Source organism: Salmo salar, chromosome 19 (genome assembly GCF_965601325.2).
Source record: "Salmo salar chromosome 19, fSalSal1, whole genome shotgun sequence".
Lineage (NCBI taxonomy): Eukaryota > Metazoa > Chordata > Actinopteri > Salmoniformes > Salmonidae > Salmo > Salmo salar.
Window position 1 is genome coordinate 77137436 of NC_138309.1, and position 18507 is coordinate 77155942.

Sequence of the window (18507 nt, forward strand, 5' to 3'; positions counted from 1 at the left end):
GAGCTTGCTCAGCAATGGCAATAGGCAGGTGTGAGTGCATCTGCACGCACAGTGAGGCGAAGACTTTTGGAGTATGGCCTGGTGTCAAGAAGGGCAGCAAAGAAGCCACTTCTCTCCAGGAAAAACATCAGGGACAGACTGATATTCTGCAAAAGGTACAGGGATTGAACTGCTGAGGACTGGGGTAAAGTCATTTTCTCTGATGAATCCCCTTTCCGATTGTTTGGGGCATCCGGAAAAAAGCTTGTCCGGAGAAGACAAGGTGAGCGCTACCAGCAGTCCTGTGTCTTGCCAACAGTAAAGCATCCTGAGACCATTCATGTGTGGGGTTGCTTCTCAGCCAAGGGAGTGGGCTCACTCTCAATTTTGCCTAAGAACACAGCCATGAATAAAGAATGGTACCAACACATCCTCCGAGAGCAACTTCTCCCAACCATCCAGGAACAGTTTGGTGACAAGCAATGCCTTTTCCAGCATGATGGAGCACCTTGCCATAAGGTAAAAGTGATAACTAAGTGGCTCGGGAACAAAACATCGCCATTTTGGGTCCATGGCCAGGAAACTTCCCAGACCTTATTCCCATTGAGAACTTGTGATCAATCCTCAAGAGGCGGGTGGACAAACAAAAACCCACAGATTCTGACAAACATTGATTATGCAAGAATGGGCTGCCATCAGTCAGGATGTGGCCCAGAAGTTAATTGACAGCATGCCAGTGCGGATTGCAGAGGTCTTGAAAAGGAAGGGTCAACACGGCAAATATTGACACTCTGCATCAACTTCATGTAATTGTCAATAAAATCCTTTGACCATTATTAAATGCTTGTAATTATACTTCAGTATTCCACAGTAACATCTGACAAAAATATCAAAAGACACTGAAGCTGCAAACTTTGTGGAAATTCATATTTGTGTCATTCTCAAAATTGGCCACGACTGAGTATACCAGTTCCCGAAAGGCACAGGAGTCTGCAACACCACTAAGCAAGCGGCTCCATGACGACCAAGGAGCTCTCCAAACAGGTCAGGGAAAAAGTTGTGGAGAAGTACAGATCAGGGTTGAGTTCTAAAAAAATATCAAACTTTGAACATCCCACTGAGCCCCATTAAATCCATTTTTTTTTTTTTTTAAGAATATGGCACCATAACAAACCTGCCAAGAGAGGACCGCCCACTAAAACTCACTGACCAGGGAAGGAGGGCGTTAATCAGAGGCAACAAACATACCAAAGATTTTCCTGAAGGAACTGCAAAGCTCCACACTTTAAGCTGTACACTCCACAAAGCTGGGCTTTACGGGAGAGTGACCACAAAAAAGCCATTGCTAAAAGAAAAAAATAAGCAAACACCATCCCCACAGTGAAGCATGGTGGTGGCAGCATCATGCTGTGGGGATGTTTTTCTTCGGCAGGGACTGGGAAACTGGTCAGAATTGAAGGGTGGCGCTAAATACAGGGAAATTCTTGAGGGGAACCTATTTTAGTCTTTTTGAGATTTGAGACTGGGACGGAGGTTCACCTTCCAGCAGGACAATGACCCTAAGCATACTGCTAAAGCAACACTCGAGTGGTTTAACCTCTGGGATATGTGGGACACTAGCGTCCCACCTCGACAACAGCCAGTGAAACTGCAGGGCGCGAAATTGAAACAGAAATCTCATAATAAAAATTCCTGAAACGTACAAGTATTATACACCATTTTAAAGAAACTTCTTGTTAATCCAACCACAGTGTCCAATTTCAAAAAGGCTTTACTGCGAAAGCATACCATGCGATTTATGTTAGGTCAGCGCCTAGTCACAAAAAACACAGCCATTTTCCAGCCAAAGAGAGGAGTCACAAAAAGCAGAAATAGAGAAAATGAATCACTAACCTTTGATCTTCATCAGATGGCACTCATAGGACTTCATGTTATACAATACATGTATGTGTTGTTCAATATAGTTCAAATTTATATCCAAAAATCTCAGTTTACATTGGCGCGTTACGTTTTGCCTCCAAAACATCCGGTGAATTTGCAGAGAGCCACATCAATTTACAGAAATACTCATCATAAACTTTAATGAAAGATACAAGTGTTATACATAGGATTAAAGAAACTTCTCCTTAATGCAACCGCTGTGTCAGATTTCAAAAAAGCTTTACGGCGAAAGCACACCATGCAATAATCTGAGTACAGCGCTCAGCCACCAAAACAAGCTATACAGATACCCGCCATGTTGTGGAGTCAACAAAAGTCAGAAATAGCGTTATTAATATTCACTTACCTTTTGATCTTCATCGGAATGCACTCCCAGGAATCCCAGTTCCACAATAAATGTTTGTTTTGTTCGATAAAGTTCACCTTTATGTCCAAATACCTCCTTTTTGTTCGCGTTTAGTTCACTAATCCAAACGCGCAAGGCACAAGTCCAGACGAAAAGTCAAAGTTCCATTACTGTTCGTAGAAACATGTCAAACGATGTATAGAATCAATCTTTAGGATGTTTTTATCATAAATCTTCAATAACATTCCAACCGGACAATTCCTTTGTCTTTAGGAAGGAAAGGGAACGGAGTTTGCGTTCACGGCCGCGCGCGATCAACAACTTATGGCTTTCAGCTGAGCCATCTACTGTGAGTGGTCTTATTCGCTCCCTTTTCACAATAGAAGCCTGAAACAACTTTCTAAAGACTGACATCTAGTGGAAGCCTTAGGAAGTGCAATCTAACCCCATTTACACTGTATATTGGATAGGCAATCACTTGAAAAACTACAAACCTCTTAACCCTAATATGCATATCCTAGCTTCTGGGCCTGAGTAGCAGGCAGTTTACTCTGGGCACGCTTTTCATCCGGACGTGAAAATACTGCCCCCTATCACAAAGAAGTTAAGGGGAAACATTTTAAATGTCTTGGAATGGCCTAGTCAAAGCTCGTACCTCAATCCAATTGAGAATCTGTGGCATGACTTAAAGATTGCTGTACACCAGCTGAACCCATCCAACTTGAAGGAGCTGGAGCAGTTTTTGCCTTGAAGAATGGGCAACAATCCCAGTGGCTAGATGTGCCAAGCTTATAGAGACATACCCCAAGACACTTGCAGCTGTAATTGCTGCAAAAGGTGGCTCTACAAAGTATTGACTTTGGGGGGTGAATAGTTATGCATGCTCAAGTTTTCAGTTTATTTGTCATTTCTTGTTTGTTTCACAAGAGAAAATATTTTTCATCTCCAAAGTGGTAGGCATGTTGTGTAAATCCAATGATACAAACTCCCCAAAAATAAATTTTAATTCCAGGTTGTAAGGCAATAAAATAGGAAAAATGCCAAGGGGGATGAATACTTTCACAAGCTACTGTAGATAGTGTGGTCTACAGCTTATCATGAGATACTCTACCTTAGGGGAGCAACACCTCAAGACTTCCTTAGATACCGTGCACCAGTTGTTTACAAATATACATTGACTGCCACCCCTTGTCTTAATAGAGGCTGCTGTTCTATCCTGCCTATACTGTTTAACTCTCCAGCTGTATGTTTTTCATGTTGTCGTTCAGCCACGACTTGGTGAAACATAACATATTACAGTTCTTAATGTCCCGTTGGTAGGTTATACGTAGTTCGTCCACTTTATTTTCCAGCGATTGTATGTTGGCCAATAGTACCGATGGCAAAGGCAGATTAGCCGCTCGTCACTGGATCCTCACAAGGCATCCCGATCTCCTTCCGCGAAACCTCCATCTCTTTGTCCTGCGAATGACGGCGATGAGGGCCTGTTCAGGTGTCTGGAGTAAATCCCTCTTGTCCAACTCATTAAAGAAAAATGATTTGTCCAGTTAAAGGTGAGTAATCGCTGTTCTGATGTCCAGAAGCTCTTTTCGGTCTTAAGAGACGGTAGTAGCAACATTATGTACAAAATAAGTTACAAATAATGAGAAAAAACAAACAAAATAGCACGGTTGGTTATGAGCCCATAAAACGGCAGCCATCCCTTCCGGCGCAATCTTAGTACTTAGCATTTTGTTTTGGTGAAAGCCTTTAGAAATAACTGTTTCATCATGCTAGCGCATGAGGACTGAATTGCGCATCACAAATATTCAACTAAGACATCGGATCAAATTTTTATATACTTGGTTTGCATACCCATTCTTGTCTTAGCATTTACTGGTAGATATCATGACTTGGAACATATTTCATACCGCTTTCTTACCCCAACCATTGTCATTCTTATATGAGCCAATCCATGTAACAACCAGCTATTTGAGAGCTGCACACACTTGCTGCCCGATAGGTGATATTTCCGCTCAAACTATTTACCTCTACGGCAGGCGTGATAAATAATCTACATATCGAAGTAATAACTTGGGCAAAATCGTCCATTTTTGTTTTTTATCACAGCCATATAACCTAGATTGAAAATAGCATTGCTACAATATTTTTTTTCGCTGGCCTAAGGTGGGCCACTGATTTGAATGCTTGACTGGCTCGGATGGTTTCCAGAAACTTCCATGGCTGGCAGGCAGCCCTGTATGTCGAGCCCTGCCTATTTTTTTCAGGGCTTCAGCCCCATCTTACCCTATTGAAAATGAATAATCAAAATGGAAGTGTACTTACTAGCTAAGGTATTGAATGTTGCCAGGCAGAAAGCATGCTGACCATAGACGCCAACAGTGGCAGGCATTGTTGATAAATGTTATTTGCCTGTCTATCCCATTGACGTAAAGTTTCGAAAAAACACAATTCCCAACCATTTCGGTCTGACATTATTGTCTCTGAACTGCTGTGTGGGCAACTCTTCAGCGAGCGAGAACATTATTATTTTTTTTTGTCGCTTTAAAGGTCACGTCATCTCCTTTTGCCCAGACATGTTGTTGTGACTATTTCAGACGGTGATTTTGAGATGAATTGACTGGATTTCAGTCTTTCTCATCCTGAAAGGGTTGCCAGAGCTCAAAGCATTCACTAAACCCATACAATCTCACTGTTGCTTTTAGTAACACTTGCGCAAAGAAAGTTTGTTTGTTTGCTGGAGAAAACAAGGTCGTGTTCATTAGGGCTTGCAATGGAAAATGTTTTAAAACGTTTTGCAACAGAACAAAAATAAGCATTTCTTAGCTGGTTTTCCTCTGTTTGGTGCCTAATGAATAACCCAGGGTGCCAGTTGTGCTGAGCCTTGACTGGCAGGTGAGGGGTTAGTTTTGCATAGATAATGGTTTTTAATTGAATGAACTCTGTTTGCATAGTCTGGCAATTCATGTCACAACAAAAAGATCATGCGTCGTGTTCTTTTACATCCAGTGACTAAAAGAGCCCTAAGTGAAACTAAACCAGGTTTCTTTTCAATGTGTTGTGGCCCATGTCAACGGTGTTACCAAAGAGAAACACATCAACGGGGTAACCAAAGAGAAACATTATGCTAGTTTGAATTGGATTATGATCATTTGGGAGTAAACACTACTGCCGTCCATTGGCTAAATGGTCTGTTCAATTCAATAAACATTCTGTCTTGGAGTGTATCAATGAATAACATTGTAACCTCTACCCCCTCTTTACCCACAGAAGTTAAGGAGCTGGTCCTGGATGTTGAGGAGGTCATCGTGCCCCTGTTGTCCAGCCCTGTTCCCAGCCCCAGGGACGGCAGACCCCTTTCGCCACTATTCCAGCGCTCTGTGTCGGAGGACTCAGCAGGATCCTCTGCCTCGGCCCTGGAGCACGCCAAAATCCGGTAAGGAGGGGCAGTGTGGTTGGAGTAGAGGGGGTACAAATTGATATAGAGGTGTCTGTATGCAAGATGGACAGAATAAGGTAGCAGGGTAGTAAAAAGGCAAATTAGATTCCAATAAGAGACTGAAATTCTAGCCATTCTCAGAGAGCGTGTGACAGAGGAGGGAGAGGGTCACAGTACAGAGAAGGAGAGACTATCAAATAGAAGCCATTAGAGAGCGAGAAAATGACTGTTTCAGACATGGTGTGTGTGTGTGAGGCGGCGGCGAGTGAGAACTGTGTGTGTGGTTAACAGTGGCTGGGTTGCAAGGCGTGTGTATATGGGTGTTTGTGCACCCTATAAAACGAGTCTGAGTGGAGAGGGAGGTAGAGTGTGTGTGTTGAGAGAGTGAGAAACAAGCAAAGAAAATAGGGTATTTTTCAGGGAGAGGGTGTGAGGTGGGGAGGGAGGAGGATGTGTGTGCTTGCACGCTCGAGTGAGCCACCGCGGTGAGGAGAGAGGAGGTGGAAGGGGGAAGCGTGCAGGGAAGGTAAGCGAGGGAGGTAGAGAGGCGGGTGGGGGGAGGGGAACGAGCAGCAAAAATAATTGAGTGCCGGGGATTGTGGGTAGCGGGGAAAAGCAGGCTGGGTAAAGAGGTCTCAGGGCCCTCGGCGGTAACCTGGCAGCTTGCAGACTGCAGGGCTGCTACTGTAATTAGTAAAGGGAGGGGGTGAGGGGAAAAGGGGTGGGCTTTTTCTTTCTAGTCCCAATTAGCAGAGATTGTGCTCCCGCTAATGTACAGCACAGAGGCCCCGGCAACATGTGGAGGGAGGCAGGAAGTCGCACACACATGTACTCACATGCATACTTTTTAGTTGCTGACAAAAAAAGGCTCTGGGTGTGTTTGGTACCTGAGCACTTCAGATGGCTATACTATGGTGGTGCTGAAAATAAATGAATAGGTGACTAACAGTTAACCTATACTGACAAAAATATAAACACAACAAATAAAGTGTTCATCCCATGTTTCATGAGCTGGAATTAAAGATCCCAGAAATGTTCCATACGCACAAAAAGCTTATTTGTCAAAAATGTTGTGCACAAATTTGTTTACATCCCTGTTAGTGAGCATTTCTTCTTTGCCAAGATAATCCATCCACCTGACAGGTGTAGCATATCAAGAAGCTGATTAACCTCTCTTGGGCAGGTGGGATGCTACCGTCCCACCCACGATTCACACTATTCAACAGCCAGTGAAAAATCTGAGCACCAAATTCAAAACCACAAAATGTCATAATTCAAAGTTCTCAAACATACAACTATTTTAAAGGTACACGTCTCCTTAATGTAACCACATTGTCCGATTTCAAAAAGGCTTTATGGCGAAAGCATAAAGTTAGATTATGTTAGGACAGTTCCAACACAAGAAAAAGCACACAGCCATTTTCCTAGCAAGGACAGGCGTCACAAAAACCAGAAAACCAGCTAAAATGATGCACTAACCTTTGACGATCTTCATCAGATGACACTCCTAGGACATCATGTTACACAATACATGTATTTTTTGTTCGATCAAGTTCATATTTATATCCATAAACCCCATTTTACATTGGCGCGTGATGTTCAGAAAGTATTTTGCCTCCAATACTGCCGGTGAATCAGCACAACAATTTACAAAAATACTCATCATAAACGTTGATAAAATATTAAACTGTTATTCAAAGAATTATAGATGAACATCTCCTTTATGCAAACGCTGTGACAGATTAAAAAAAGTTTCACGGGGAAAGCACACTGCAATAATCTGAGTACTGCGCTAAGAAAAATACACTAGGCAATACAGATACCCGCCATTTTGGAGTCATCTAAAATCATAAATGGCATTGGAAATATTCACTTACCTTTGATCTTCATCAGAAGGCACTTCCAGAAATCCCAGGTCCACAATAAATGTTTTGTTCGATAAAGTCCATAATTTATGTCCAAATACCTCCTTGTTGTTTGTCACGACGAAAAGTCAAAAAAAGTTCTATTTACGTTCGTTCAAACATGTCAAACGTTGTATAGCATCAATCTTTAGGGCCTTTTTCACTTAGAACTTCAATAATATTCCAACCGGACGATTCCAGTGTCTTGAAAAACGTTTTGGAACACAGCTAACTCTCACGTGAACGCGCGCCAATGAACGCCAGTACTTTCCTGAGTCAACAACTTCCAACTTCCTCTGTTCGCTCTCTGTTCAGCATAGACGCCTCAAACAACTTTCTAAAGACTGTTGACATCTACTGGAAGCCTTAGGAAGTGCAAAATGAACCCTAAGTCACTGTGTTCGATAGGCAATGACTTGAAAGGACTACAAGCACCAGAATTCCCACATCCTGCTTAGATTTTTCTCAGGTTTTGGCCTGCCATATGAGTTCTGTTATACTCACAGACATCATTCAAACAGTTTTAGAAACTTCAGTGTTTTCTATCCAAATCTACTATTAATATGCATATTCTAGTTCCTGGGCCCGAGTAGTAGGCCGTTTAATATGGGTACGTTTTTCATCCGGCCGAGAAAATACTGCCCCCTAGCCCAGACAGGTTAAACAGCATATTCATATCACAGGTGCACCTTGTGCTGGGGACAATAAAAGGCCACTAAAATGTGTAGTTTTGTCATACAACACAATGCCACAGATGCATCAAGTTTTGAGGGAGCGTGCAATTGGCATGCTGACTGCAGGAATGTCCACCAGAGCTGTTGCCAAATAATTTAATGTTAATTTCTCTACCATAAGCCATCTCCAACATCGTTTTAGATAATTAGGCCGTAGGTACCACTAGCCTCACAACCGCAGACCACGTGTAACCACTCTAGCCCAGGACCTCCACATCTGGCTTCTTCACCTGCAGGATCGTCTGAGACCAGACAGCTGATTAAACTCAAGATTATTTCTGTCTTTAATCAAGCACTTTTGTCGGAAAACGTATTCTGGTTGGCTGGGCCTGGCTCCCAAGTGGGTGGGCCTATGCCCTCTCAGGCCCACCCATGGCTGCGCAACCTGCACAGTCATGTGAAATCCATAGATCAGGGCATAATTTATTTATTTCAGTTGACCGAAACAAGCTCCTTATATGAGCTGTAAAATCGTTGAAATTGTTACGTGTTGCGTTTATATATTTGATTAGTATAAATGAAATCTATCTGACATGACCCTTTTATTCTAACTGCCTACTAGGGCCGTGTGTGTGTGTGTGTGTGTGTGTGTGTGTGTGTGTGTGTGTGTGTGTGTTCAGCACTATGCACAAGCAGCCAATCCCTTAATACCCCACTCAAAAATGTTGCTGTCGATCAATCGGTTAGACGGCTTTGTGGATTCTGTTAGACGGCTTCTTGGATTTGGAATAAAATGCAGCGTTCTCAGGGGACATCATTACCAACCTGGTTTTTCCAAAACAAATATCTGAAATATTTACTGTATCTCTGATACCTTTTTTGATTCTTTTTTTGCTGTAGCTGTCAGCATTTACCTCATGTTGGGAGTGTATCAGATTGAAAGCAATATGGCTGCGCAGGTCTTTGTATGGATGTTGTCAAACGATACTGTCTTATAGGTGTTTTGAACCAATGTTGGTATGTAGATGGAGCTTGATTTTAGCGCAGTGTTTCTCAACCATTAGGTCTGTTTAGGCGGGATGACCCCCCCCACCCCCCCTGAGTTTTTTTTATTAGTAATATTATTATTAACCTATCCACCACCCCCCCCCCCCCCCCTTAGGAGGACATATCTTTTTCGTTTTTTTACAGCCTTTCTTCTACATATATACCCATTTTATGTACATGGTACTTTTATATACAGCACACTACCTGTTTCCTAACCCCTGTTTCTTCCATGTTTCCCCAGTGAAAAGCTGTGTGCCTTCTGCTACAGTGGGGAGAAGAGTTTCCTGGGCCAGGGCGACCTGATGGTGTTCGGCCCCACGCCCGGCTACGTGCCTCTGCACATCCGCAACCGCCGCGGAAGCTCGGAGAAAGATGACGACTACCACGAGGACGACTTCCAAGACGACGACCACGACACCAAGAGCCCGGGGCAGCGCGACAGCGGGAGGGGACTTAAAAAGTAAGTTGCCTTAAATATTGACGTAATGTAGTTGTTGGGTTTATGACATCTTGGGTAACTCAGAGCTGTTGGGTTGGTTTACAATGGCCATTCAGCTAGCAGTGGCAATTTCACACTTGCGATTTCGTTGTGATGGTGGTGTTTATGATATCTTAACTTGGCAATGTCGATTATTTTAGTGGTATTGAGTCTCTTGAATCCATGTTGAATCTCTCAAGTTCCCATTCACCAGTATTGACCCAAGAGTACAACGTTTTTGTGGGAAATGGTGTCAGTAAGTTCTATCTAGTCTAGGATGTCATTGGGCCCTAGACACGTCTTAATTTTGAGCTGGGAGGGGAACAGAAATGTCTGCTTGACTCTGTAGACCTAATGACCGTTTTTGGGCTACTGAGACTCTTTGATTTCACCATTGACATTGATTTTGCTGGAGAGAAAATGACAGCTGAAATTATACCTGGGAAAGTGGGTCTACTTTTCTCCAGAATTGAGTGGGATGGGTGGGGGGTGGACGCACACGTTGGCTGCTGTCCAATGTTACCAGGATGTGCTGTGTAATAACCTTTATGACCTTTGAACTCTGGTAAGTGGTTAAAACTAAACTGGCAGACGTCTAATTACAGTGCCTTCGGAAAGTATTCAGATCCCTTGACATTTTTCCACATTTTGTTACATTTAATCAATTTTAGAATAAGGCTATAATGTATTTTTTCTATTACTACACAATACCCCATAATGACAAAGCAAAAACAGGTTTTCAGAAATGTTATTTAATTCATTACAAATAAAAAACTGAAATTACACATTTACATAAGTATTCAGACCCTTTACTCAGTACTTTGAAGCACCTTTTGGCAGCGATTATGGCATCGAGTCTTCTTGGGTATGATTCTACAAGCTTGGCACACCTGTATTTGTAGAGTTTCTCCCATGCTTCTCTGCAGATCCTCTCAAGCTCTGTCAGGTTGGATGGGGATCGTTGCTGCACAGCTATTTTCAGGTCTCCAGAGATTTCAAATAAAAATCTACTAACATTTTATTGGTCACATATTTAGCAGATGTTATTGCGGGTGTAGCGAAATGCTTGTGTTCCTAGCTCCAACAGTGCAGTAGTATCTAACAACTAACAACAATACACACATCTAAAATAATGGAATTAAGAAATATATAAATTAAATCGAGCAATGTTGTAGTGGCATTGACTAGAATATAGTATGTACATATGAGATGAGTAAAGCAGTATGTAAACATTATTAAAGTGGCCAGTGATTCCAGTTCAATGTATATAGGGCAGCAACCTCTAAGGTCCAGGGTTGCGTAACCGGGTGGAAGCTGGTTAGTGATGGCTATATAACAGTCTGATGGCCTTGAGAAAGAAGCTGTTTTTCAGTCTCTCGGTCCCAGCTTTGATGCACCAGTACTGACCTTGCCTTCTGGATGAACAGGCCATGGCTTGGGTGGTCGATGTCCTTGATGATTTTCCTATGACATCGGGTGCTGTAGGTGTCCTGGAGGGCAGGTAGTTTCCCCCCTGGCGATGCATTGGGCAGACCGCACCACCCTCTGGAGAGCCCTGTGGTTGCGGCGGCGCAGGTGCCGTACCAGGTGGTGACACAGCCAGACAGGATGCTCTCAATTGTGCATCTAAAAGTTTTAGGGGCCAAGACAAATTTAACCTCCTGAGGTTGAAGAGGTGCTGTTGCACCTTGTTCACCACACTGTCTGTGTGAGTGGACCATTTCAGATCATCAGTGATGTGTACGCTGAGGAACTTGAAGCGCTCCACCTTCTCCACTGCGGTCCCGTCGATGTGGCTAAGGGCGTGCTCCCTCTGCTGTTTCCTGAAGTCCACGATCGTCTCCTTAGTTTTTTTGACGTTGAGTGAGAGGTTATTTTCGTGGCACCACTGTCCCAGGGCACTCCCATCCTCCCTGTTGGCTGTCTTGTCGTTGTTGGTAATCAGGCCAACTACTGTTGTGTCGCCTGCAAACTTGATGATTGAGTTGGAGGTGAGCGTGGCCACGCAGTCATGGGTGAACAGGGAGTACAGATGGGGGCTGAGCACGCACCCTTGTGGGGCCCCTGTGTTGAGGATCAGTGAAGTGGTGTTTCCTACCTTCACCACCTGGGGGCGGCCCTTCAGGACCCCAGTTGCACATGGCAGGGTTCAGACCCAGGGCCCCGAGCTTAATGATGCGCTTGGATGGTACTATGGTGTTGATGCTGAGCTATAGTCAATGAACAGCATTCTTACTTGGGTATTCCTCCAGATGAGATAGGCCAGCGTGGAGTGCGATTGCAATATCTGTTGATCTATTGTGGCGGTAAGCAAATTGAAGTATGTCTAGGGTGTCCGGTAAGGTAGAGGTTTCTCAAAGCACTTCATGATGACAGAAGTGAGTGCTACAGGGCGATAGTCATTGAGTTCAGTTTGTTCCTGTACCCAAGAAATCAATGGTGGACATCTTGAAGCAAGTGGGGACAGCAGACTGGGATAGGGAGAGATTGAATATGTCCGTAAACACGCCAGCCAGCTGGTTTGCGCATGGTCTGAGGACGCGGCTAGGGATGCCATCTGGGCCGGCAGCCTTGCAAAGGGTTAAAACACGTCAATGTTTTACTCACGTGGGCCATGGAGAAGGAGAGCCCACAGTCCTTGCTAGCGGCCGCGTCGGTGGCACTGTGTTGTCCTCAAAGCGGACGAAGGTGTTTAGCTTTCAGGCCAAAGAGTTAAATCTTGGTGTCATCAGTCCAGAGAATCTTGTTTCTCATGGTCTGAGAGTATTTAGGTGCCTTTTGGCAAACTCCATCGGCCTGTCGTGCCTTTTACTGAGGAGTTGCTTTCGTCTGGCCACTCTGCAATAAAGGCCTGAGTTGGTGGAGTGCTGCAGAGATGGTTGTCCTTCTGGAAGGTTTTCCCATCAGGTTCTTTGTGTCACGTGTGCTCCCTCTTCGGCCTCTAGGTCACCAGGCTGCTCTTTATGGTGCACACCTGCCACCATCGTTACGCTCACCTGGACTCTATCACTTCCCTGGTTACCTTCCCTGTATATGTCACTCCATTTGGTTACTTCCCCAGGCGTCATTGTTTCTGTGTCATGTCTGTGTGTTGTTCGTGGGTTTTTGTTTTGTATTATGTTACGTTTATTTATTAAAGCACTCACTCCCTGAACTTGCTTCCCGACTCTCAGCGCACACCGTTACACTTAGTCACCTCCCTGACGAAGGCCCTTCTCCCTCGATTGCTCAGTTTGCCCAGGCGGCCAGCTCTAGGAAGAGTCTTGATGGTTCCAAACTTCTTCCATTTAAGAATGATGGAGGCCACTTGGGTGCCTTCAATGCTGCAGAAATGTTTTCGTACATTTCCCCTGATCTGTGCCTCGACACAATCCTGTCTCGGAGCTCTACGGACAATTCCTTCGACCTCATGGCTTGGTTTTTGCTCTGACATGCACTGTCAACTGTGGGACATTTTTGTATAGATGTATGTGCCTTTCCAAATGATGTCCAAACAATTGAATTTACCAAAGGTGGACAAGTTGTAGAAACATCTCAAGGATGTTCAATGGGAACAGGATGCACCTGAGCTCAATTTCAAGTCTCATAACAAAATGCCTGAATACTTATGTAAATAAGATATCTTTTTTATTATTAAAATAATTCCTCAGCAATCTACACACAATACCCCATAATAACAGTGAGAACAGGTTTTTCAAAATGTTGGCAAATGTATATGTATGTATAGATGTGTGTGTGTGTGTATATTTTTGTGTGTAGATTGCTGAGGAATTATTTTAATTTAATACATTTTAGAATAAGGCTGTAACGTAACAAAATGTGGAAAAAGTCAAGAGGTCTGAGTACTTTCCGAAGGCCCTGTATATGCGATGCAGTGTAATCGATTTGGATGGTCAAACGATGGCATTGCTACATAGGGAGACTGAGTTTTGCGTCGACCCCCTTGCTGTGTTCCTTCGCACGCTGTCCCATACAGACTTGTCGGTGTGTGTTCGTTGATGTGGTAGTTTTTTTCCATGCATCATGGAGATGTTGATTTCATCATGATTATATGGTAGAAGCATCACTCTTGTGAGCACTTGGATTTCTTCACATTTTAATGGATTTTTGTCAACAATCTACACAAAATACTCTGTCAAAGTGGAAGAATATACAATACCAGTCAAAAGTTTGGACACCTTCTCATTCAAGGGTTTTCCTTAATTTTTACTATTTCTACATTGTAGAATAATAGTGAAGACATCAACTATGAAATAACACATGTGTAATCATGTAGTAATCAAAAGTGTGAAACAAACCAAATATATTTGAGATTCTATAAAGTAACCATCCTTCACCTTGATGACAGCTTTGCACACTCTTGGCATTCTCTCAACCAGCTTCATGAGGTAGTCACCTGGAGTGCATTTCAATTAACCTCTATGGGCTAGGTGGGACGCTAGCGTGCCACCCGTGGTGCACTCCATCAACAGCAGGTGCATTTCAAGAGCGGCAAATTTGAATCCAAATAAATGTCAAAATTCAAATTTTTCAAAAATACAACTATTTTACACCATTTGAAAGATAAACATCTCCTTAATCTAACCACGTTTTACGATTTCAAAAAGGTTTTACGGCGAAAGCATAAATTTAGAGTATGTTAGGACAGTACATTTACAAGAGTTGTGTGTAATGTTTTGTCAAGTCAAAGACAGGGTCACCAAAACCATAAAACCAGCTAAAATGATGCACTAACCTTTTACAATCTCCATCAGATGACACTCCTAGGACATTATGTTAGACAATGCATGCATTTTTAGTTCTATCAAGTTCATATTTATATCCAAAAACAGCGTTTTACTATGGCATTGATGTTGAGGAAATCGTTTCCCTCCAATAACCGGCAGTCAAGTCAGCGTCACAAATTAAATAATTCAAATTAGAAAACATTGGTAAAATATTATATTGTCATTTAAAGAATTATAGATTTACATCTCTTGAACGCAATCAACTTGCCAGATTTAAAAATAACCTTACTGGGAAATCACACTTTGCAATAATCTGAGCACTGCGCCCAGAAAAATACGCGTTGCGATACAGACTAGACGTCATGTTGGGGAGATCTAAAATCGAAAATACTATGTAAATAATCCATTACCTTTGATTCTCTTCATCAGATGTCACTTCCAGGTATCACAGGTCCATAACGAATGTAGTTTTGTTCAAAAAAGCTCATCATTTATGTCCAAAAATCTCCGTCTTGTTAGCACATGATCTAAGCCAGCCGGACTTCTCGTCATGAACGAGGGGAAAAAATATATTTACGTTCGTTCAAACATGTCAAACGTTGTATAGCATAAATCATTAGGGCCTTTTTTAACCAGAACATGAATAATATTCAAGGTGGACGAATGCATACTCTTTTATAACGTATTGGAACGAGGGTACCCAACATGAACTCGCGCGCCAGGTGTCTAATGGGACATCATCGTTCCATGGCTCTTGTTCGGTCAGATCTCCCTCCAGAAGACTCAAAACACTTTGTAAAGGCTGGTGACATCTAGTGGAAGCAATAGGAAGTGCCAAAATATTCCTCAGCCTCTGTGTTTTTCAATGGGATAGGTTTAAAGTCAATACAACACATCAGGTATCCACTTCCTGTCAGAAAATGTCTCAGGGTTTTGCCTGCCAAATGAGTTCTGTTATACTCACAGACACCATTCAAACAGTTTTAGAAACTTTAGAGTGTTTTCTATCCATATATAATAAGTATATGCATATTCTAGTTACTGGGTAGGATTAGTAACCAGATTAAATCGGGTACATTTTTTTTATCCAGACGTGCAAATGCTGCCCCCTAGCCCTAACAGGTTAACAGTTGTGCCTTGTTAAAAGTCGGAATTTCTTTCCTTAATGCTTTTGACCCAATCAGTTGTGTTATGTGGTATACAGAAGATGGCCCTATTTTGTAAAAGACCAAGTCCATATGGCAAGAACAGCTCAAATCAGCAAAGCGAAACGACAGTCCATCATTACTTTAAGACATGAAGGTCAGTCAATACAGAACATTTCAAGAACTTTGAAAGTTTCTTCAAGTGCAGTCGCAAAAACCATCAAGCGCTATGATGAAACTGGCTCTCATGAGGACCGCCACAGGAAAGGAAGACCCAGAGTTACCTCTGCTGCAGAGGAAAAGTTCATTAGAGTTACCAGCCTCGGAAATTACAGCCCAAATAAATGCTTGAATTCAAGTAACACATCTCTCGACATCAACTGTTCAGAAGAGACTCTGTGAATCAGGCCTTCATTTTTGAATTGCTGCAAAGAATACACTACTAAAGGACACCAATATGAAGAAGAGACTGACTTAGGCCAAGAAACATGAGCAATGGACATTAGACCGGTGGAAATCTGTCCTTTGGTCTGATGAGCTCAAATTTGTGATTTTTGATTCCAACTGTGCTGTCTTTGTGAGATGCAGAGTAGGTGAACGGGTGATCTCCGCATGTGTGGTTCCCATCGTGAAGCATGAAGGAGGTGGTGTAATGGTGTGGGGGTGCTTTGCTGGTGACACTGTTGGTGATTTATTTAGAATTCAAGGCACGCTTAACCAGCATGGCTAGCACAGCATTCTGCAGCGTTCCAGGTGAAGCTGGTTGAGAGGTTGCCAAGTGTGCAAAGATGTCATCAATGCAAAGGATGGCTACTTTGAAGAATCTCACATATATTTAGATTTATCACTTTTTTGGGTACTATATAATTCCATTTGTGTTATTTCATAGTCTTGATCTCTTCACTATTATTCTACAGTGTAGAAAATAGTAAAAATAAAGAAAAGTCACGGAATGAGTAGGTGTGTCCAAACTTTTGACTGGTAGTTTGTCATTGTATGTACTGTATTTTATCTATGTAAATGTTTTTGTTGATACTGTAAATAAAAAGGTATACCTAAAGTGGAAGTATTCAGCCCCTTTAGGCCTAAATTCGTTCAGGAGTAAAATTTGGCTTAACAACTCATGTAATGATTTTTTTTTACAAAAAATCAGACATTGAATATCTCTTTAAGCATGGTCAAGTTAATAATTATGCTGTGGATTATGTATTCAATCACCAACACACATCAAACATAATTGTTCTTCTGAGCTGCAGGATGGGAATGAAACTGCTCAGGGATTTTACGACAAGGCCATTGGTGATTTTAAAACGGCTACAGAGTTCAATGTCTGTGATGGTAGAAAACTGAGGTTGGATCAACATTGTAGTGACTCCACGAAAATGACCTAAATGACAGAGTGAAAAGAAGAGAACAATTTTACAGAATATAAAATATTCCAAAACATGCGTCTTGTATGCAACAAGGCACTAAAGTAATACTGCAACAACATAAGACACAGCAATTTTGTCTTAAATGCAAAGCCTAATGTTTGGGGCAAATCCAACACATCGTTGAGTTAACTGCCTCCTGATTTTCAAGCATGGTGGTGGCTGCATCATGGTATGGGTGTGCTTGACATTAGCCAAACTGGGGAGTTTTTCAGGATCAAAAGAAATGGGATGCAGCTAAGCACAGGCAAAATCCTAGAGGAAAACCTGCTTCAGTCTGCTTTACACCAGACACTGGGTGGGGAATTCACCTTTCAGCAGAACAATAACTTAACACAAGGCCAAATCTACACTGGAGTTGCTAACCAAGAAGACAGTGAATGTTCCTGAGTGGCAAAGTTAGTTATATCTGCTTGAATATCTATGGCAAGACTTGAATTGCTGTCTAGCCATTATCTCCAACATCTTGACAGAGCTTGAACAATTTTAAAAGAATAATGGGCAAATATTGCACGATCCAGGTGTGCAAACTAGGCTTTGGCGATATATCGAATTAAGTTGATAATTTGTTTTTGCAACATATTCCAAATGCCTGTATCGCAGATTTTTTTGTTGTTGTTTTTATGAGTGTTTGTCTGCTTGTTCTCATCTTGTCTTCTTGGTCTCGTTCGCTCCTTCTGTGCTGTGCACCTTCCCATTTACACCAGAGATCTGTCTATAATGATGAGATGCTTAATGTCTCCGCCCTAAAAATGGGAGTCGTAGTCCCAAAGACATGCGACAGACAAGTTTAGGTTAAAAATAAGTGCAGAGAAAAGCATTGGGCTTATTTTGGCGAGAGTGAAACCTCTCGTTTCGCCTCTTTCTGCCATGCCCCTTCCACTCACAACTACAAAGATGAGAGATCACTTCTTCCTCTCTGACATCCGGTTTCAACTCGCTATTTGAGGTTTGGTCCAACTGAATCGGTCATGTGGACAACGTAACACATGGAGACCATTATTTTACTGTAATAGAGAAGTTAACCTTCGAACCATACCCCCGTATATGTTTAAACTCTTCAAATTTTGAGCAGACCAGACACTACTAAAACGAATGCATCAATGAACTTTCATTCTGGAAAAGTAATGCTCAGTTTGTCGCGTGAGCTTTACTGTCCACGTGTCGCTAGCAGCATTATTGTCAAATAAAGATAGTTATATTAGCTGTTTAGTCTGTTTTATAAACGTGCAATTAGTATAAAACCTTTAAGGAATTTACAACTTATTTTCATTCTGAGAAATAAGGCAGGCCACTTGATTTCAACATGTGAACAAAGTGGACAGGCTAGCATGCTGTTCAAACAGTTGGAGGCGGACAGAACAATTCAACTGTTTTGCCTTGTTAGCTGAATTCAG

The 18507-nt window shown here is 42.4% G+C and overlaps 1 protein-coding gene across 12 annotated transcripts in view; it reads left to right on the forward strand.

Moving 5' to 3' along the window:
* The window catches only part of LOC106579599 (histone-lysine N-methyltransferase 2C), a 339418-nt gene that overhangs the window by 105249 nt on the left and 215662 nt on the right, over window positions 1-18507 (forward strand). For all 12 annotated transcript variants that reach the window (XM_014159658.3, XM_045702708.2, XM_082965973.1 and 9 more), the window contains exons 4-5: window positions 5537-5702; window positions 9572-9790. In XM_014159658.3, coding sequence (XP_014015133.3) covers window positions 5537-5702; window positions 9572-9790 — 385 coding nt within the window. The remainder of the gene's footprint in view (window positions 1-5536; window positions 5703-9571; window positions 9791-18507) is intronic.